Source organism: Salmo trutta, unplaced genomic scaffold (genome assembly GCF_901001165.1).
Source record: "Salmo trutta unplaced genomic scaffold, fSalTru1.1, whole genome shotgun sequence".
In the NCBI taxonomy this organism is placed as follows: Eukaryota; Metazoa; Chordata; class Actinopteri; order Salmoniformes; family Salmonidae; genus Salmo; species Salmo trutta.
Window position 1 is genome coordinate 3627872 of NW_021822992.1, and position 23029 is coordinate 3650900.

At 49.4% G+C, this 23029-nt stretch overlaps 1 protein-coding gene across 1 annotated transcript in view; it reads right to left on the bottom strand.

Moving 5' to 3' along the window:
• Positions 1 to 9937: 9937 nt before the first annotated feature.
• LOC115187911 (14-3-3 protein beta/alpha-A) overlaps positions 9938 to 23029 on the bottom strand; it is a 14038-nt gene continuing 946 nt past the window's right edge. Inside the window, exons 2-4 of the mRNA XM_029746968.1 lie at positions 20832 to 21032; positions 11732 to 11827; positions 9938 to 10445 (exon numbers count right to left, since the gene is read on the bottom strand). Of these exons, the coding sequence (XP_029602828.1) occupies positions 10389 to 10445; positions 11732 to 11827; positions 20832 to 21032 (354 nt within the window). The 3' untranslated portion in view covers positions 9938 to 10388. The remainder of the gene's footprint in view (positions 10446 to 11731; positions 11828 to 20831; positions 21033 to 23029) is intronic.

A 23029-nucleotide genomic window follows, 5' to 3' on the forward strand; every position in this document is an offset into this window, starting at 1 on the left:
GCTAGCTGGTATGAGGGACTAACTTACTTCCACTAGCTAACTACTACTGCTAGCTGGTATGAGGGACTAACTTACTTCCACTAGCTAACTACTACTGCTAGCTAGTATGAGGGACTAACTTACTTCCACTAGCTAACTACTACTGCTAGCTGGTATGAGGGACTAACTTACTTCCACTAGCTAACTACTGCTAGCTGTATGAGGACTAACTTACTTCCACTAGCTAACTACTACTGCTAGCTGGTATGAGGGACTAACTTACTTCCACTAGCTAACTACTACTGCTAGCTGGTATGAGGGGACTAACTTACTTCCACTAGCTAACTACTACTGCTAGCTGGTATGAGGGACTAACTTACTTCCACTAGCTAACTACTACTGCTAGCTGGTATGAGGGACTAACTTACTTCCACTAGCTAACTACTACTGCTAGCTGGTATGAGGGACTAACTTACTTCCACTAGCTAACTACTACTGCTAGCTAGTATGAGGGACTAACTTACTTCCACTAGCTAACTACTACTGCTAGCTGGTATGAGGGGACTAACTTACTTCCACTAGCTAACTACTACTGCTAGCTGGTATGAGGGACTAACTTACTTCCACTAGCTAACTACTACGGCTAGCTGGTATGAGGGACTAACTTACTTCCACTAGCTAACTACTACTGCTAGCTGGTATGAGGGACTAACTTACTTCCACTAGCTAACTACTACTGCTAGCTGGTATGAGGGACTAACTTACTTCCACTAGCTAACTACTACTACTAGCTGGTATGAGGGACTAACTTACTTCCACTAGCTAACTACTACTGCTAGCTGGTATGAGGGACTAACTTACTTCCACTAGCTAACTACTACTGCTAGCTGGTATGAGGGACTAACTTACTTCCACTAGCTAACTACTACTGCTAGCTGGTATGAGGGACTAACTTACTTCCACTAGCTAACTACTACTGCTAGCTGGTATGAGGGACTAACTTACTTCCACTAGCTAACTACTACTGCTAGCTGGTATGAGGGACTAACTTACTTCCACTAGCTAACTACTACTGCTAGCTGGTATGAGGGACTAACTTACTTCCACTAGCTAACTACTACTGCTAGCTGGTATGAGAGACTAACTTACTTCCACTAGCTAACTACTATTGCTAACTAGTCTGAGGGACTAGCTAACTACTTCCACTAGCTGGTATGAGGGACTAACTTACTTCCACTAGCTAACTACTACTGCTAGCTGGTATGAGGGACTAACTTACTTCCACTAGCTAACTACTACTGCTAGCTAGTATGAGGGACTAACTTACTTCCACTAGCTAACTACTACTACTAGCTGGTATGAGGGACTAACTTACTTCCACTAGCTAACTACTACTGCTAGCTGGTATGAGGGACTAACTTACTTCCACTAGCTAACTACTACTGCTAGCTGGTATGAGGGACTAACTTACTTCCACTAGCTAACTACTACTGCTAGCTAGTATGAGGGACTAACTTACTTCCACTAGCTAACTACTACTGCTAGCTGGTATGAGGGACTAACTTACTTCCACTAGCTAACTACTACTGCTAGCTGGTATGAGGGACTAACTTACTTCCACTAGCTAACTACTACTGCTAGCTGGTATGAGGGACTAACTTACTTCCACTAGCTAACTACTACTGCTAGCTGGTATGAGGGACTAACTTACTTCCACTAGCTAACTACTACTGCTAGCTGGTATGAGGGACTAACTTACTTCCACTAGCTAACTACTACGGCTAGCTGGTATGAGGGACTAACTTACTTCCACTAGCTAACTACTACGGCTAGCTGGTATGAGGGACTAACTTACTTCCACTAGCTAACTACTACTGCTAGCTGGTATGAGGGACTAACTTACTTCCACTAGCTAACTACTACTGCTAGCTGGTATGAGGGACTAACTTACTTCCACTAGCTAACTACTACTACTAGCTGGTATGAGGGACTAACTTACTTCCACTAGCTAACTACTACTGCTAGCTGGTATGAGGGACTAACTTACTTCCACTAGCTAACTACTACTGCTAGCTAGTATGAGGGACTAACTTACTTCCACTAGCTAACTACTACTGCTAGCTGGTATGAGGGACTAACTTACTTCCACTAGCTAACTACTACTGCTAGCTGGTATGAGGGACTAACTTACTTCCACTAGCTAACTACTACGGCTAGCTGGTATGAGGGACTAACTTACTTCCACTAGCTAGCATGACTATAGCCAGTAGCCAGGTAGGTCTAGCTAGCTAGCCAGTCTGCTAGCTAGTTAGCAGTAACGTTAGTTGACGAATGCTAGCTAGCCAGGAAGTACAAGCCAACTTTTTGTTGTTGAGTTCGCTCTATGGCATGCTAACTTCTTGACTCTGTGCTGCAGGTCAACCCCAGTGTGTAAACACACCCACTATGCACCATGCTAACTTCATGATAAGTTCAGCATCTTGACTTCAGCCTGTGGATATAAACAGCCCCAGGTCATGATCAGTTGATTTGACCATACATGAGCTGTGTTCAGCCTTAATAATCTCCACCCGGCACAGCCAGAAGAGGACTGGCCACCCCTCATAGCCTGGTTCCTCTCTAGGTTTCTGGCCTTTCTAGGGAGTTTTTCCTAGCCACCCCTCATAGCCTGGTTCCTCTCTAGGGTTCTGGCCTTTCTAGGGAGTTTTTCCTAGCCACCCCTCACAGCCTGGTTCCTCTCTAGGTTTCTTCCTAAGGTTCTGGCCTTTCTAGGGAGTTTTTCCTAGCCACCCCTCACAGCCTGGTTCCTCTCTAGGTTTCTTCCTAAGGTTCTGGCCTTTCTAGGGAGTTTTTCCTAGCCACCGTGCTTCTACACCTGCATTGCTTGCTGTTGGGGGGGTTTTAGCCTGGGTTTCTGTACAGCACTTTGTGACATCAGATGATGAAAGAAGGGCTTTATAAATACATTTGATTGATTGATTGATTGATTGATTGGATATACAGCCCCAGGTCATGATCAGTTCTGCTAGAGAATATTTAAGCATCTACTTGATGAGGTCAGGAAACCCCAACTTAATTAGGTCTATAATCAATAGCCTAACTGTTAAATGTGCCTGGCTTTATAAATAATCAATATATCTCCAGAAATAAGACAGATTGAGTGTTTTGTTTAATAGCCTACTGATTCCGTGAGCACCAAGCCTCACGCAACGGCTTAAAGAAACAAAGTCATAGCGAGTTTTATGCCACCTTCAAAATAACTGGGAACTCGGAAATCTCCAACTTCAACGCATTCAAGATAACTGGGAACTCAGGGAAAGAAAAAAAAAAATCGCAATTTTCAATGGTCCCAAGTTGGAAACTCTGGTATCTTTCCAGAGCTTTGACTTTTCGACCTGAAGATCACTGACATTGATTAGTTTTTGTTTGTTTGTTCCTAGTTGTCTTAAAAGCAGCATCATTCCCTTTGATGACGCACGTTTTGACTTGTGAATGTGAATTTGCGCCGCCTCATCTCAGCCAATCAGAAAACCGGGCCGGTCCACCTTCGTAGGTCAGTCAAATGCTCAATACAGATTATTATGACAACAGAAAAATTGTGCAAAAGTCACTAATAAAACAGGCCTATGTCACGATTATTATTGAATATATTTATACATACAAACCGCTCCTGGTGGCCAATTTATTAGGTACACGAAAATGGTTTGCTCTTTCAGACAGCGAGTCATGTGGCCATGGCTTGCTAAATAAAGCAGGCAGACAGGCATCGAGACATTCAGTTACTGTTCTATTGAACGTTAGAATGGGCAACAACTCGTAGGTTCCTCGCCACGGATTGGCTATGGCAGCAGACGACCACACCGTGTTCCGCTCCTATCAGATAAAAACAGGAAGAGGCTCCAGTGGCACGCCATCATCAACACTGGACAACTGAGGAGTGGAAAAACATTACCTGGTCCAACGAATCCCGGTTCCTGTTGTTGTCATGCCGATGACAGTCAGGATTTGGTGTAATCAGCATGAGTCCGTGGGCCCCATCCTATCTGGTGTCAACGGTACAGGCTGGTGGTGGTGGAGTAATGGTGTGTAAGCAGCATGAGTCCGTGGGCCCCATCCTACCTGGTGTCAACGGTACAGGCTGGTGGTGGTGGAGTAATGGCGTGGGGAATGTTTTCCTGGCCCCATCCTGCCTGGTGTCAACGATACAGGCTGGTGGTGGTGGGGGTGTAATGGTGTGGGGAAGGTTTTCCTGCCTGGTGTCAACGGTACAGGCTGGTGGTGATGGAGTAATGGTGTGGGGAAGGTTTTCCTGACCCCATCCTACCTGGTGTCAACGATACAGGCTGCTGGTGGTGGAGTAATGGTGTGGGGAATGTTTTCCTGACCCCATCCTACCTGGTGTCAACGGTACAGGCTGGTGGTGGTGGAGTAATGGTGTGGGGAATGTTTTCCTGACACACGTTAGGTCCCTTGATATCAATTCAGCAACATTTTCATGACAAAGAATTCAGGCCGTTCTGGAGGCAAAAGGGGGTTTCCGATTGGGTGCACCTAGTACACGGAGTATACAAAACAAAGAATACCTGCTCTTTCCATGACATAGACTGACCAGGTGAATCCAGGAAAAAGCTGTGATCCCTTAAATCCACTTCAATCAGTGTAGATCAGAGCTGACCAACCCTCTTCCTGGAGATCTACTGTTCTGTAGGGTTCATTCCAACCCTGATTTTTTTGTTTTTGTCATTTTAGCAGACGCTCTTATCCAGAGCGACTTACAGTAGTGAATGCATACATTTCATACATTTTTTTTTTTCTGTGTTGGCCCCCTTGGGAATCGAACCCACAACCCTGGTGTTGCAAACACCATGCTCTACCAACTGAGCTACAGGGAAGGCTGATTTAGCGTATCTGATTCAGCTTGTTAAGGTCATGTTGAGCAGCTAATAAGTAGAATCAAGTGTGTTAAATTAGGGTCGGACTGAAAACCCACAGGACGGTAGATCTCCAGGAAGAGGGTCGGACTGAAAACCCACAGGATAGTAGATCTCCAGGAAGAGGGTCGGACTGAAAACCCACAGGACAGTAGATCTCCAGGAAGAGGGTCGGGCTGAAAACCCACAGGACTGAAAACCCACAGGACCGTAGATCTCCAGGAAGAGGGTCGGACTGAAAACCCACAGGACCGTAGATCTCCAGGAAGAGGGTCGGACTGAAAACCCACAGGACAGTAGATCTCCAGGAAGAGGGTCGGACTGAAAACCCACAGGACAGTAGATCTCCAGGAAGAGGGTCGGACTGAAAACCCACAGGACAGTAGATCTCCAGGAAGAGGGTCGGACTGATAACCCACAGGACTGAAAACCCACAGGACAGTAGATCTCCAGGAAGAGGGTCGGGCTGAAAACCCACAGGACTGAAAACCCACAGGACCGTAGATCTCCAGGAAGAGGGTCGGACTGAAAACCCACAGGACCGTAGATCTCCAGGAAGAGGGTCGGACTGAAAACCCACAGGACAGTAGATCTCCAGGAAGAGGGTCGGACTGAAAACCCACAGGACAGTAGATCTCCAGGAAGAGGGTCGGGCTGAAAACCCACAGGACTGAAAACCCACAGGACCGTAGATCTCCAGGAAGAGGGTCAGACTGATAACCCACAGGACGGTAGGTCTCCAGGAAGAGGGTTGGACTGAAAACCCACAGGAAGGTAGATCTCCAGGAAGAGGGTCGGACTGAAAACCCACAGGACGGTAGGTCTCCAGGAAGAGGGTCGGACTGAAAACCCACAGGACGGTAGGTCTCCAGGAAGAGGGTCGGGCTGAAAACCCACAGGACTGAAAACCCACAGGACGGTAGATCTCCAGGAAGAGGGTCGGACTGACAACCCACAGGACGATAGATCTCCAGGAAGAGGGTCGGGCTGAAAACCCACAGGACGGTAGATCTCCAGGAAGATGGTCGGGCTGAAAACCCACAGGACGGTAGATCTCCAGGAAGAGGGTCGGGCTGAAAACCCACAGGACGGTAGATCTCCAGGAAGAGGGTCGGGCTGAAAACCCACAGGACGGTAGATCTCCAGGAAGAGGGTCGGGCTGAAAACCCACAGGACGGTATATCTCCAGGAAGAGGGTTGGACTGAAAACCCACAGGACGGTAGATCTCCAGGAAGAGGGTTGGACTGAAAACCCACAGGACGGTAGATCTCCAGGAAGAGGGTCGGACTGATAACCCACAGGACTGATAACCCACAGGACGGTAGATCTCCAGGAAGAGGGTCGGGCTGAAAACCCACAGGACGGTAGATCTCCAGGAAGAGGGTCGGGCTGAAAACCCACAGGACGTTAGATCTCCAGGAAGAAGGTTGGGCTGAAAACCCACAGGACTGTAGATCTCCAGGAAGAGGGTTGGACTGAAAACCCACAGGACGGTAGATCTCCAGGAAGAAGGTCGGGCTGAAAACCCACAGGACGGTAGATCTCCAGGAAGAAGGTCGGGCTGAAAACCCACAGGACGGTAGATCTCCAGGAAGAGGGTTGGACTGAAAACCCACAGGACGGTAGATCTCCAGGAAGAGGGTCGGACTGAAAACCCACAGGACTGAAAACCCACAGGACGGTAGATCTCCAGGAAGAAGGTTGGGCTGAAAACCCACAGGACGGTAGATCTCCAGGAAGAGGGTCGGACTGAAAACCCACAGGACGGTAGATCTCCAGGAAGAGGGTCGGGCTGAAAACCCACAGGACTGAAAACCCACAGGACGGTAGATCTCCAGGAAGAAGGTTGGGCTGAAAACCCACAGGACTGAAAACCCACAGGACGGTAGATCTCCAGGAAGAAGGTTGGGCTGAAAACCCACAGGACGGTAGATCTCCAGGAAGAAGGTTGGGCAGCCCTGGTGTAGATGAAGGGGTGGAGACCGATTCAAGAAGAATTTTTTTAAGCCTTGAGATAATTCAGACATGGATTGTGTGTGTGTGTGTGTGTGTGCCATTCAGAGGATGAATGGGCACGACAATTGCTAAGTGCCTTTGAACGGGGTATTGGTAGCAGGTGCCAGGCGCACCGGTTTGTGTCAAGAACTGCAACGCTGCTGGGGGTTTTCACACTTCAGTTTCCAGTGTGTATCAAGATTGGTCCACCACCCGAAGGACATCCGGCCAACTTGACACAATTGTGGGAAGCATTTAAGTCAACATGTGGAATGCTGTCGACACCTTGTGTGAGAGTGTGTGTGTGTGAGGGGGAGGGTTGGAGGGTGTTGTTAATGTTTGGTATATTCAGTCTATATGCAGCTCTGGAGGTTTTGTGGTTTGGGGGGGTAATAACAGGACGACTCCAGACGAGTGATTCAGAGAGAACAGTAGTTCCAACCAATAGCCTTGTTTCCTAAAGGAAATACAATGTTTTGTTTGTGTGAACCAGCCAACCTGGACTGTTTGCAGTATGCCGACCCCTTCATTTCATACTCTGGATTAGTCACGGGACCAATAAATCTGGCAACTACGTGACCCAATCTATGATTTCTTACCAAAAGGTGTGAGGAAAAAAAAAAACTGGACCTCTAAAATAATTCAGATCGGACAACATCAAAAATACTTTTAAATTATCTTTTTAATTCCACATACATGAAATAACATTTCCCTCCAGATAAACAGTTATGCTTGGGTGTTTCGTATGAAAATTCCAAAAAGACATGGACAAAGACAGCCAGCCCAACAACAACCTCCCTTTTCTCCCCGGTAACTAGTTCTTAACCACAAGTATCAAAATAAAACATTAAATGAAAATAAAAACCTTAACTGGAAGAAAAAAAAGAGAAAAAGCAAAAACTAGATAAGCACACGGGGAAATTCTTTCTGCTCTGCTGGTTTAAAACAGTCCAAGTATTAAGAGTGTCCTTTGTTCTAGACTTTCCCCCCCCCCCATACCTCCTAATTGACACAGAAATACAAATGACGTTAGCAGGTCAGTCAAACTGAAGAAGCTGGTGCAGACTAGTGACAGTTTATGGAATGTAACATCTCTATCCAAGGTTTCCTCTCAAACGGAACCCTATCCCCCCCCTATATAGTGCACAGGTGTTTGGCCACGGCCCATAGGGTCCTGGTCTAAAAGTAGTGTAGTATATAGGGAATAGGGTGCCGTTTAGGGAGCAAACACAACAACCCCACCAATCGATAAGGCGCCTCAGGACGATCCCCTAACGCTCCTGCCGTCAGTCGCCTGGCTACAGACTAAAACCGCTCGCTGCTGCCTCCTCCAATCAGAAGAGACTGATATCGAACCACAAAATGAATCAAGCAATGTTGTCAAGCACAAGATCCTTACCCTGAAGACAGGTAGAGGGACTAGACCAGGTTAATTCACTACCTGAAGACAGGTGGTGAGTCGACCAGGTTAATTCACTACCTGAACACAGGTGGTGAGTCGACCAGGTTAATTCACTACCCGAACACAGGTGGTGAGTCGACCAGGTTAATTCACTACCCGAACACAGGTGGTGAGTCGACCAGGTTAATTCACTACCCGAACACAGGTGGTGAGTCGACCAGGTTAATTCCACTACCGAACACAGGTGGTGAGTCGACCAGGTTAATTCACTACCCGAACACAGGTGGTGAGTCGACCAGGTTAATTCACTACCCGAACACAGGTGGTGAGTCGACCAGGTTAATTCACAACCCGAACACAGGTGGTGAGTCGACCAGGTTAATTCACAACCCGAACACAGGTGGTGAGTCGACCAGGTTAATTCACAACCCGAACACAGTGGTGAGTCGAACCAGGTTAATCCACAACCGAAACAGGTGGTGAGTCGACCAGGTAATTCACAACCCGACACAGGTGGTGAGGTCGACCAGGTTAATTCACTACCCGAACACAGGTGGTGAGTCGACCAGGTTAATTCACTACCCGAACACAGGTGGTGAGTCGACCAGGTTAATTCACTACCCGAACACAGGTGGTGAGTCGACCAGGTTAATTCACTACCCGAACACAGGTGGTGAGTCGACCAGGTTAATTCACTACCTGAACACAGGTGGTGAGTCGACCAGGTTAATTCACTACCTGAACACAGGGTGGTGAGTCGACCAGGTTATTCACTACCTGAACACAGGTGGTGAGTCGACCAGGTTAATTCACTACCCGAACACAGGTGGTGAGTCGACCAGGTTAATTCACTACCTGAACACAGGTGGTGAGTCGACCAGGTTAATTCACTACCTGAACACAGGTGGTGAGTCGACCAGGTTAATTCACTACCTGAACACAGGTGGTGAGTCGACCAGGTTAATTCACTACCTGAACACAGGTGGTGAGTCGACCAGGTTATTCACTACCTGAACACAGGTGGTGAGTCGACCAGGTTAATTCACAACCTGAACACAGGTGGTGAGTCGACCAGGTTAATTCACACCTGAAACACAGGTGGTGAGTCGACCAGGTTAATTCACCACCTGAACACAGGTGGTGAGTCGACCAGGTTAATTCACTACCTGAACACAGGTGGTGAGTCGACCAGGTTAATTCACTACCTGAACACAGGGGTGAGTCGACCAGGTTAATTCACAACCTGAACACAGGTGGTGAGTCGACCAGGTTAATTCACTACCTTGAAGACAGGTAGGTGAGTCGACCAGGTTATTCACTACCTGAAGACAGGTGGTGAGTCGACCAGGTTAATTCACTACCTGAAGACAGGTGGTGAGTCGACCAGGTTAATTCACTACCTGAAGACAGGTGGTGAGTCGACCAGGTTAATTCACAACCTGAACACAGGTGGTGAGTCGACCAGGTTAATTCACAACCTGAACACAGGTGGTGAGTCGACCAGGTTAATTCACTACCTGAAGACAGGTAGTGAGTCGACCAGGTTAATTCACAACCTGAACTTGCCACATTGCCTGAGTTAAGAGCTCCCCCCCCCCCACCCGTCAACATACATGTAACACCCTATTGCTCGCCCACAAATAATTATATGCTCAGTAGACAAGTCCCTCACCTCAACCTATCATACTGTACGTCCCACCAAACCCCTCCCACAACCCTCACCTCAACCTATCATACTGTACGTCCCACCAAACCCCTCCCACAACCCTCACCTCAACCTACCATACTGTACGTCCCACCAATCCCCTCCCACAACCCTCACCTCAACCTACCATACTGTACGTCCCACCAAATCCCTCCCAAAGTCCTGGAAAGCAACCCACCCCACCCCAACCAAACCCCCCAACAATGATTCCCGAAAGAAGAGTAAACGTATGGAGGTGTGAGACGACGTGACAGACAGAACTAAAGAGAGGCGTTGGGCAGGATGAGGTGGTCAGTCCGTCTGTCTCAGTGTTGATAGGTAGAGGATGATGACAGTCAGTCAGACAGACAGACAGACCAGGGAACAGGGACCAGGTCAGTCTCGACCCTCCTCAGCATCCTCTCCATCGCCCTGGTTGTCTGAGGTCCACAGCTACAGGGACGAGAGAGAGGGGAGACAGGGACGAGAGAGAGAGAGGAGACAGGGACACGAGAGAGAGAGAGAGAGAGGAGACAGGGACGCGAGAGGACAGGGACGACAGAGGACAGGGATTAACAACATGTTCAAAAAGACTCTGTAGGTCAACATTCACATTACATGTCAGTAGAGCTGACCTCGGACTGAGTACATTCACTCATCTTACTTTCTAGTCATTTAGCAGACTCTCTGATCCAGACCCACCGACAGCAGTGAGTCATTGAGCAGACCCACCGACAGCAGTGAGTCATTGAGCAGACCCACCGACAGCAGTGAGTCATTGAGCACTCTCTGATCCAGAGCCACTACAGCAGTGAGTCATTTAGCAGACTCTCTGATCCAGAGCCACTACAGCAGTGAGTCATTTAGCAGACTCTCTGATCCAGAGCCACTACAGCAGTGAGTCATTTAGCAGACTCTCTGATCCAGAGCCACTACAGCAGTGAGTCATTTAGCAGACTCTCTGATCCAGAGCCACTACAGCAGTGAGTCATTGAGCAGACTCTCTGATCCAGAGCCACTACAGCAGTGAGTCATTGAGCAGACTCTCTGATCCAGAGCCACTACAGCAGTGAGTCATTTAGCAGACTCTCTGATCCAGAGCCACTACAGCAGTGAGTCATTTAGCAGACTCTCTGATCCAGAGCCACTACAGCAGTGAGTCATTTAGCAGACTCTCTGATCCAGAGCCACTACAGCAGTGAGTCATTTAGCAGACTCTCTGATCCAGAGCCACTACAGCAGTGAGTCATTTAGCAGACTCTCTGATCCAGAGCCACTACCTGTAGTGAGTCATTGAGCAGACTCTCTGATCCAGAGCCACTACAGTAGTGAGTCATTTAGCAGACTCTCTGATCCAGAGCCACTACAGCAGTGAGTCATTTAGCAGAGCCACTACAGTAGTGAGTCATTTAGCAGACTCTCTGATCCAGAGCCACTACAGCAGTGAGTCATTTAGCAGACTCTCTGATCCAGAGCCACTGCTGTAGTGAGTAGAGTGCCTACATTTCCATATTTGTTCCTACTGGGAACACAGGTTACATCGCTTCTCTACCTTTGTCTCAGGAACATGTGACCAAAAAGGGAGACACCAGTAACTCTCCTACATCATAAAGTCAACCCAGCGACAGCAGTAACTCTCCTACATCATAAAGTCAACCCAGCGACAGCAGTAACTCTCCTACATCATAAAGTCAACCCAGCGACAGCAGGGAACTATGATTTTAATACATGACACTTACTGTCAAGTTGTCTCTCAGTAGCTGCATGATCAAGGTGCTGTCTTTGTAGGAGTCTTCACTCAGAGAATCCAGCTCTGCAATAGCGTCATCGAAAGCCTGCAGGAGAACAGAAGTTAACATTAAATAAAAATTTGTTTTTTTAAAATCACAGTGTTGTTGTTCATTTCATATCGATGACTGTACATTGTTGGGGTTTGGAGTTGGCGAGGAAGGCATCTCTCACTGTTACTTGGTCACGTGACATTAAAACTGGGTAGGACAGAGGGAACACGGTAGCTAGAACCTTCTCCCCTCGCCTCTGATAGGCCAAAAAAGCATTTCCCGATGTCCTTCATCAGGTTCGCCCGTAGGTGACAGGGTGACGTGTGGACAAAAACCGGGTGCTTCACAAAGCACGATCAAATTAATTAGCCAGCTACAGTAATTTTGAGAAACATTAAGAAAGTTTTGGTTAATTTGACTAAAATTATTTAAATAGACCAGTTGTCTACCTTTGATAAACAGCTAGTTAGCTCCCATACCAATGTCAAGTCTTTCTGAACTAATAGCTGACTAACTCAGAAATATGAAGTTATTTCAGAATGAAAGTTAACTGGCTGGTGCATCATGCTCTGACGTTACGTTAGCCAGCCGTCCCCCAGTCAGACGTTACGTTAGCCAGCCGTCCCCCAGTCAGACGTTAGCCAGCCGTCCCCCAGTCAGACGTTAGCCAGCCGTCCCCCAGTCAGACGTTACGTTAGCCAGCCGTCCCCCAGTCAGACGTTAGCCAGCCGTCCCCCAGTCAGACGTTAGCCAGCCGTCCCCCAGTCAGACGTCCCCAGCCGGCCGTCCCCCAGTCAGCCGTCCCCAGCCGGCCGTCCCCCAGTCAGACGTGACGTTAGCCGGCCGTCCCCCAGTCAGACGTGACGTTAGCCGGCCGTCCCCCAGTCAGACGTGACGTTAGCCGGCCGTCCCCAGTCAGCCGTCCCCAGCCGGCCGTCCCCCAGTCAGCCGTTACGTTAGCCAGCCGTCCCCCAGTCAGCCGTTACGTTAGCCAGCCGTCCCCCAGTCAGCCGTTACGTTAGCCAGCCGTCCCCCAGTCAGGCCGTTCGTTAGCCAGCCGTCCCCCAGTCAGACGTTACGTTAGCCAGCCGTCCCCCAGTCAGACGTTACGTTAGCCAGCCGTCCCCCAGTCAGACGTTACGTTAGCCAGCCGTCCCCCAGTCAGCCGTTACGTTAGCCAGCCGTCCCCCAGTCAGCCGTTACGTTAGCCAGCCGTCCCCCAGTCAGCCGTTACGTTAGCCAGCCGTCCCCCAGTCAGCCGTTACGTTAGCCAGCCGTCCCCCAGTCAGCCGTTACGTTAGCCAGCCGTCCCCCAGTCAGCCGTTACGTTAGCCAGCCGTCCCCCAGTCAGACCGTACGTTAGCCAGCCGTCCCCCAGTCAGACGTTACGTTAGCCAGCCGTCCCCCAGTCAGCCGTTACGTTAGCCAGCCGTCCCCCAGTCAGACGTTACGTTAGCCAGCCGTCCCCCAGTCAGACGTTACGTTAGCCAGCCGTCCCCCAGTCAGACGTTACGTTAGCCAGCCGTCCCCCAGTCAGACGTTACGTTAGCCAGCCGTCCCCCAGTCAGACGTTACGTTAGCCAGCCGTCCCCCAGTCAGACGTTAGCCAGCCGTCCCCCAGTCAGACGTTAGCCAGCCGTCCCCCAGTCAGACGTTAGCCAGCCGTCCCCCAGTCAGACGTTAGCCAGCCGTCCCCAGTCAGACGTTAGCCAGCCGTCCCCCAGTCAGACGTTAGCCAGCCGTCCCCCGGTCAGACGTTAGCCAGCCGTCCCCCGTCAGACGTTACCCAAGCCGTGGGCCCCCCGGTCAGACTTTAGCCAGCCGTCCCCGGATCAGACGTTAGCCAGCCGTCCCCCGGTCCAGACGTTAGCCAGCCGTCCCCCGGTCAGACGTTAGCCAGCCGTCCCCCGGTCAGACGTTAGCCAGCCGTCCCCCGGTCAGACGTTAGCCAGCCGTCCCCCGGTCAGACGTTAGCCAGCCGTCCCCCGGTCCAGACGTTAGCCAGCCGTCCCCCGGTCAGACGTTAGCCAGCCGTCCCCCGGTCAGACGTTAGCCAGCCGTCCCCCGGTCAGACGTTAGCCAGCCGTCCCCCGGTCAGACGTTAGCCAGCCGTCCCCCGGTCAGACGTTAGCCAGCCGTCCCCCGGTCAGACGTTAGCCAGCCGTCCCCCGTCAGACGTTAGCCAGCCGTCCCCCGGTCAGACGTTAGCCAGCCGTCCCCGGTCAGACGTTAGCCAGCCGTCCCCCGTCAGACGTTAGCCAGCCGTCCCCCGGTCAGACGTTAGCCAGCCGTCCCCCGTCAGACGTTAGCCAGCCGTCCCCCGGTCAACGTTTAGCCAGCCGTCCCCCGGTCAGACGTTAGCCAGCCGTCCCCCGGTCAGACGTTAGCCCAGCCGTCCCCCGGTTCAGACGTAGCCAGCCGTCCCCCGTCAGACGTTAGCCAGCCGTCCCCCGGTCAGACGTTAGCCAGCCGTCCCCCGGTCAGACGTTAGCCAGCGTCCCCCGTCAGACGTTAGCCAGCCGTCCCCCGGTCAGACGTTAGCCAGCCGTCCCCGGTCAGACGTTAGCCAGCCGTCCCCCGTCAGACGTTAGCCAGCCGTCCCCCGGTCAGACTTAGCCAGCCGTCCCCCGTCAGACGTTAGCCAGCCGTCCCCCGGTCAGACGTTAGCCAGCCGTCCCCCGGTCAGACGTTAGCCAGCCGTCCCCCGTCAGACGTTAGCCGCCGTCCCCCGGTCAGACGTTAGCCAGCCGTCCCCCGGTCAGACGTTAGCCAGCCGTCCCCCGGTCAGACGTTAGCCAGCCGTCCCCCGGTCAGACGTTAGCCAGCCGTCCCCCGGTCAGACGTTAGCCAGCCGTCCCCCGGTCAGACGTTAGCCAGCCGTCCCCCGGGCCAGACGTTAGCCAGGCTCCCCATTAGATAATGCTCTGGACGTTATGTTAGCTAGCTAATCCCAGTGAGATAAATGCTCTGTGACGTTATGCTAGCTAGCTATCCCCAGTTGAGATAATGCTCTGTGACGTTATGCTAGCTAGCTATCCCGAGTTAGATAATGCTCTGTGACGTATGTTAGCTAGCTATCCCCAGTTAGATAATGCTCTGTGACGTTATGTTAGCTAGCTATCCCCAGTTAGATAATGCTCTGTGACGTTAGGCTAGCTAGGCTATCCCTTATTAGATAATGCTCTGTGACGTTATGTTAGCTAGCTATCCCTAGTTAGATAATGCTCTGTGACGTTATGTTAGCTAGCTATTCCCCAGTTAGATAATGCTCCTGTGACGTATGTTAGCTAGCTATCCCCAGTTAGATAATGCTCTGTGACGTTATGTTAGCTAGCTATCCCCAGTTAGATAATGCTCTGTGACGTTATGTTAGCTAGCTATCCCCAGTTAGATAATGCTCTGTGACGTTATGTTAGCTAGCTATCCCCAGTTAGATAATGCTCTGTGACGTTATGTTAGCTAGCTATCCCCAGTTAGATAATGCTCTGTGACGTTATGTTAGCTAGCTATCCCCAGTTAGATAATGCTTTCACTTATTGCATCTCAATGCCTGGTTTCTACTAGTTACCAGAGCCACAATGTCAAAATTGTGTAGATCGTAAAAAGCGCTGAAAACAAAAATTGATCTTAAGGTTAAGCACAAGGTTATCAGTGTAGTTAATGGTAAGTTTAAAAAAACATTTTAATAAGAAGAGAAACTAAAAAACGACTTTGTAGCGGTGGTAACTAGGGACGACCGTTGTCCCTGGTTGCGTTCGTCCGTGAGCTGGCTGCTTGTTCAAAATGGTGGCAGCATGTGCTGCAGTGGTCTTTCGGCTTTTTGACATGTGACAGGTGGATTTATGCAGTTGTTCAAAATGCACAGATCGCTTTATATACATCTATATCTCTTCTCAAAAGAAACTATCGGTAGTTTGAAAACTTGGCCTCATATTTCTGTCATGCTGCTTCGCTGACAACTCTAACTACTAGTGCTGAGCGATTAGTGCATTTTGGAGGTCGGGCAGGTTTGCATTGTAATTAAAAACAAAAAAACTTAAAAATCACATTTTCTATTTCGGTTTTGATTATTTGGATTGAATGCTGTAACACAGAATAAAACAATTTAATAAAAGTCCCATGGATGGTAGTGACGGCCCATTTGTTATTTCTTATCAACATTACTTAAGAATATTTCAGTTGTGTATATTACATTTTTTTCTTTGAAGACTTTATTATTCCATGTCATCATCTCATCTCTATAGAGCTGCTGCCAATGCCGTCCATTTTGTAGTTTTTCCCCCAAAGTAAATAAGGCAGACTTTTGACGGCCGATTATCAACAATCGATCACAGAGATTATGTATTTTCAGGTAGAGATACCTTGAAGCCACAGCTACGTCCCCTCATGATCATGTATTTTCAGGTAGAGATACCTTGAAGCCACAGCTACGTACCCTCACGATCGTGCAGCTGTCTATTCTGCAGCAGGTTTTAAAAAGACAAGGACACCGAACAAAAATATAAAAACGCAACAATTTCAACGATGTTACTGAGTTACAGGAAATCAGTCAATTGAAATCAATTCATGAGGCCCTAATCTACGGATTTCACATGACTGGGAATACAGATATGAATCTGTTGGTCACAGATACCAACAACAACAAAAAAAAGGTAGGGGCGTGGATCAGAAAACCAGTCGGTATCTGGTGTGACCACCATTTGCCTCATGCAGCGCGACACATCTCCTTCACATAGAGTTGATCAGGCTGTTGATTGTGGCATGGGGAATGTTGGCTGACATGTCTGGTGAGTATGCAGGTCATGGAAGAACTGGGACATTTGCAGCTTCCAGGAATTGTGTACAGATCCCCGTGACATGGGGCCGTGCTTTATCATGCTGAAACATGAGGTGATGGCAGAGGATGAATGGCACGACAATGGGCCTCAGGATCTCATCACGGTATCTCTGTGCATTCAAATTGCCATGAATGAAATGCAATTGTGTTTGTTGTCCGTAGCTTATGCCTGGTCCATACCATAACCCCACCTCCACCATGGGGCCCATACCATAACCCCACCTCCACCATGGGGCCCATACCATAACCCCACCTCCACCATGGGGCCCATACCATAACCCCACCTCCACCATGGGGCCCATACCATAACCCCACCTCCACCATGGGGCCCATACCATAACCCACCCACCATGGGCCCCATACCATAACCCCCCTCCACCATGGGGCCCATACATAACCCCACCTCCACCATGGGGCCATACCATAACCCACCTCCACCATGGGGCCCATACCATAACCCCACCTCCACCATGGGGCCCATACCATAACCCCACCTCCACCATGGGGCCCATACCGTACCCCACCTCCACCATGGGGCCCATACCATAACCCACCTCCACCATGGGGCCCATACCATAACCCACCTCCACCATGGCCCATACCATAACCCCACCTCCACCATGGGCCCATACCGTACCCCACCTCCACCATGGGGCCCATACCGTACCCCACCTCCACCATGGGGCCCATACCTAACCCCACCTCCACCATGGGGCCCATACCATACCCCACCTCCACCAGGGGCCCATACCATAACCCCACCTCCACCATGGGCCCATACCATAACCCCACCTCCACCATGGGGCCCATACCATAACCCCACCCTCCACCATGGGGCCCATACCATAACCCCACCTCCACCATGGGGGCCCATACCATAACCCCACCTCCACCATGGGCCCATACCATAACCCCACCTCCACCATGGGGCCCATACCATAACCCCCCTCCACCATGGGGCCCATACCATAACCCCACCTCCACCATGGGCCCATACCATAACCCCACCTCCACCATGGGGCCCATACCATAACCCCACCTCCACCATGGGGCCCATACCATAACCCCACCTCCACCATGGGGCCCATACCATAACCCCACCTCCACCATGGGCCCATACCATAACCCACCTCCACCATGGGGCCCATACCATAACTCCACATGGGCACTCTGTTCACAATGTTGACATCAGTAAACCTCTCGCCCACACGACGCCATACTGCCCGGTACAGTTAAAACCAGAATTAATCCATGAAGAGCACACTTCTCCAGCGTACCAGTGGCCATCAAAAGGTGAGCATTTCCCACTGGAGTTGGTTTACGACGCCGTACTGCAGTCATGTCAAGACCCTGGTGAGGACGACGAGCACACAGATGAGCTTCCCTGAGACGGTTTCTGACAGTTTGAGCAGAAATTCTTCGTTTGTGTAAACCCACAGTTTCATCAGCAGTCCGGGTGGCTGGTCTCAGATGATCCCCGAGGTGAAGAAGCAGGATGTGGAGGTCCTGGGCTGGCGTGGTTACACATGGTCTGCGGTTGGGAGGCCGATTGGACATACTGCAAACATATTCTAAAACGACGTTGGTAGAAACATTTCTACGTGGTAGAAAAATGAACATAAATTGTGTTTTATGACAAAACTGCACAATTTAGAGTGGCCTTTTATTGTCCCCCAGCACAAGGTGCACCTGTGTAATGATCATGCCGTTTAACCTGTCTGGGCTAGGGGGCAGTATTTTCACGGCCGGATGAAAAACGTACCCAATTTAAACAGATTACTACTCTGGCCCAGAAAATAGAATATGCATATTAATAGTATAGAAAACTCTAAAGTTTCTAAAACTGTTTGAATGGTGTCTGTGAGTATAACAGAACTCATATGGCAGGCAAAAACCTGAGAAAAAGTCAACCAGGAAGTGGAGGATCTGAGAATTGTAGTTCTTTCTTGTCCCTTTCGAAACTACAGTGTCTGTGGGGTTACGTTGCACTTCCTAAGGCTTCCATTGGCTGTCAACAGCCTTCAGAAAGTTGTTTCAGCATTCTCCTGTCACTGGGCAGATAATAGGAGCTCAGTCACTGAGTGGACTGCCTGGCAACAAAGGGATTGGATATGCGCAGTCACGCCGTTCCTTCTTTTTCTCCTTGAATTAATACGCTATTGTCCGGTTGGAATATTATCGCAATTTTACGTTAAAAATACCATAAAGATTGATTTTAAAACAGCGTTTGACATGCTTCTAAGTACGGTAATGGAACATTTTGACTTTGTCTCTGGTACCACGCTCGCGCGTTATGCCTTTGGATAGTGCTCTGAACGCACAAACAAAACGGAGGTATTTGGACATAAATATGGATTATTTTCGAACAAAAAACAACATTTATTGTGGAAGTAGCAGTCCTGGGAGTGCATTCTTGACGAAGATCAGCAAAGGTAAGAGAATATTTCTAATTCTGAGTTTAGGTGACCCCGAACTTGGGCGGGAGCTGTATAGCTTGCTGTGATGGCTGAGCTATGTACTCAGAATATTGAAAAATGTGCTTTCTCCGTAAAGCTATTTTAAAATCTGCACAGCGGTTGCATCCAGGAGAAGTCTATCTTTAATTCTTTAAATAAAATTGTTATATATTTTGTCAACGTTTATGATGAGTGTTTTTGTTAAATTGATGTGCTCATTCACCGGCAGTTTTGGTGGAAATACATTTTCTGAACATCACACGCCAATGTAAAATGCTGTTTGGATATAAATATGAACTTTATCGAACAAAACATGCATGTATTGTGTAACAATGTCCTAGGAGTGTCATCTGATGAAGATCGCCAAAGGTTAGTGCTTCATTTAGCTGTGTTTTGGGTTTTATTGACACATGTCCTTGCTTGGAAAATGGCTGTGTGATTATTTTTGTCTATGTACTCTCCTAACATAATCTAATGTTTTGCTTTCGCTGTAAAGCCTTTTTGAAAATCGGACAATGTGGTTACACCAAGGAGAAGTGTATCTTTACAATGGTGTAAAATAGTTGTATGTTTGAGAAAGTTGAATGACATTTTGTTGTTTTTGAATTTGCCGCCCTGACATTTCACTGGCTGTGTCCCGCAGGTGGGACGCTAGCGTCCCACGTAGCCCTGAGAAGTTAATCAGCTTCTTGATATGCAACACCTGTCAGGTGGATGGATTATCTTGGCAAAGGAGAAATGCTCACTAACAGGGATGTAACATTTGTGCACAAAATGAGAGAAATTAGCTTTTTGTGCGTATGGAACATTTCTGGGATCTTTTATTTCAGCTCATGAAACATGGGACCAACACTTTACATGTTGTGTTTATATTGTTGTTCAGTATAGGATGCACAATGGATTATGATCATTGTAGTTAATTACCACATTTTAATGTGCTAAACTATGTATAATACTGGCCTGTTAGAAACTACAATTCCCTACTACATCGCACAGTTCAGACTGGATCTGATTTATCTCTAGAGAAACTACAACTCCCTACTACATCACACAGTTCAGGCTGGATCTGATTTATCTCTAGAGAAACTACAACTCCCTACTACAACGTGGCATTGAGCTCATATACATTTCAAAAAATATTTTTACAAATTAACGAAATATTGGTTAATCGCTCAGCACTACCAACCAAATCACACCCTGGGTATTCAGCCAATCAGTGTCCGCAGCAGTCACATGCAGCGAATACAACAGGTGTAGACTTCACCGTGAACTGCTTATTTACAATAATGAGACTATAAACAAGGAGTACCAGAACAAAAGCCCTATACAGCGGCGACCCCGTGGCCCTCCAGCGGCGACCCCGTGGCCCTCCAGCGGCGACCCCGTGGCCCTCCAGCGGCGACCCCGTGGCCCTCCAGCGGCGACCCCGTGCCCCTCCAGCGGTGACCCCATGTATAAAGGCCCTACAGCAGTGACCCCATGTATAAAGGCCCTACAGCAGGGACCCCATGTATAAAGGCCCTACAGCAGGGACCCCATGTATAAAGGCCCTACAGCAGTGACCCCGTGTCCCTCCAGCGGTGACCCCACATTTCACAGGGTCACTCCAATCCCAACACAATCTTTTTATTTTATTTTTTAACTCATGCACCCACGGCCCGTTTGAAAACAACCCTCGCGACCCACCAGCTGAGACTCGCCGCCCTATCAGGACTGTCCGCCCATCATCAAGCGGCCATCTTGGACGGGGCTGATAATCACATACCGTCTTGGCCAGTTTGCAGGCCTGCTCGGGGGAGTTGAGGATCTCGTAATAGAAGACGGAGAAGTTGAGAGCCAGACCCAGACGAATCGGATGGGTGGGCTGCATGTCCTTCTTGCTGATCTCAAACGCATCCTTGTAGGCCTCCTGGGAGTTACCGATGATGGCTGGAGAGACGAGAGAGAGAGAAAGATTAGAAATATACTATTTTAAATAAAATTCATTCACATCAACAGTCATTTTTGCTGAATAAAATATTTCAGACAGTTTTCCGTCTTTAAAATCAGAAAATTATAACTCCCCCCTCAAAAACAATAAAACTTAAAAAACTAAGAGAAAGAAAATCGAGGCCTGGTTGTGGGCTGGAAGTAACGTCTTAGCCAGCGAGTCAAAGCGATAACGTTACCCACAATAGTGTGGTGGTAAAGCTGGACCGGACCTTAGGCCTACGAGGAGCATTAAGTTCAGGTCTATTTCCTGGCCAGTTACAGACCAGACGAATGTCTTTCACTGTGCAGCTCAACACAACAGACTGACAAACTAAGAGGAACTGAGCCTCCTGTAACTTCCTGTTCACACGTTCTCTCTCTCTGACGAGCCTCTACTGGCCTCCCCTCACAGCTCCTAAGTCAACTAGAACCAGCTCTACCGGCCTCCCCTCACAGCTTCCTTCAGTCACTAGAACCAGCCTCTACCGGCCTCCCCTCACAGCTTCCTTCAGTCACTAGAACCAGCCTCTACCGGCCTCCCCTCACAGCTTCCTTCAGTCACTAGAACCAGCCTCTACCGGCCTCCCCTCACAGCTTCCTTCAGTCACTAGAACCAGCCTCTACCGGCCTCCCCTCACAGCTTCCTTCAGTCACTAGAACCAGCCTCTACCGGCCTCCCCTCACAGCTTCCTTCAGTCACTAGAACCAGCCGCTACCGCTCCACCGCTCCACTGCTAGCCGCTCCACCGCTCCACTGCTAGCCGCTCCACCGCTCCACTGCTAGCCGCTCCACCGCTCCACTGCTAGCCGCTCCACCGCTCCACTGCTAGCCGCTCCACCGCTCCACTGCTAGCCGCTCCACTGCTAGCCGCTCCACTGCTAGCCGCTCCACTGCTAGCCGTTACCGCTCCACTGCTAGCCGTTACCGCTCCACTGCTAGCCGTTACCGCTCCACTGCTAGCCGTTACCGCTCCACTGCTAGCCGTTACCGCTCCACTGCTAGCCGTTACCGCTCCACTGCTAGCCGTTACCGCTCCACTGCTAGCCGTTACCGCTCCACTGCTAGCCGTTACCGCTCCACTGCTAGCCGTTACCGCTCCACAACTCCACTGCTAGCCGTTACCGCTCCACAACTCCACTGCTAGCCGTTACCGCTCCACAACTCCACTGCTAGCCGTTACCGCTCCACAACTCCACTGCTAGCCGTTACCGCTCCACAACTCCACTGCTAGCCGTTACCGCTCCACAACTCCACTGCTAGCCGTTACCGCTCCACAACTACACTGCTAGCCGTTACCGCTCCACAACTACACTGCTAGCTGATACCCAGCCGTCTGAAACAATCATTTCATGAATGGCGGAGAAGCGGCTAGCTGTGAAATTATGTTAAATGTTATTAAAATGTTGTTTTTTTACCCCCCCCCCCCCCCGTGGTATCCAAACCCCGTGCCACTCAGCAGGCCCTGAAATAAACTATTTAATTCACTTTACCAATGACAAGGAGGCACACTACGAGAACGGCAACTCTACCGTATAAAAAAATGGGACAATTATGTGATGAGCTGTCCACAAAAACACTTAATAAATAAAATGCATTGACATTCATTTGCAGTGTGTTTAAGCTGGTTTGTGTGTTTTTCCCCCCACAGATATTGAAGGATCCTGTTTCGATGGAGTGAAGACAGAAGATCATACAAAAAAAAAAATGGTTTCACCTCACTTCAATGCATTTCCGTCAATTCAACCCCCCCCCCATACATCCAGCAGGACTGAAACACTGTCTAAAGTACTGCCCCACGGATTCATAACAGACTGTCACATATCCCCCGACAAAAATATTAAAATAAAAAAGTAGACATCGGTTTATCCATTCGTCACAAAAGGTCGATGTCAAACGTCTACCTCCAGAGGTGTGGGGACCACCTGACGACCTGTTCCTCAACCACACCTGGTTGGCGAGCACAAGGGACTTATCACAAGGGCTTACCGGCT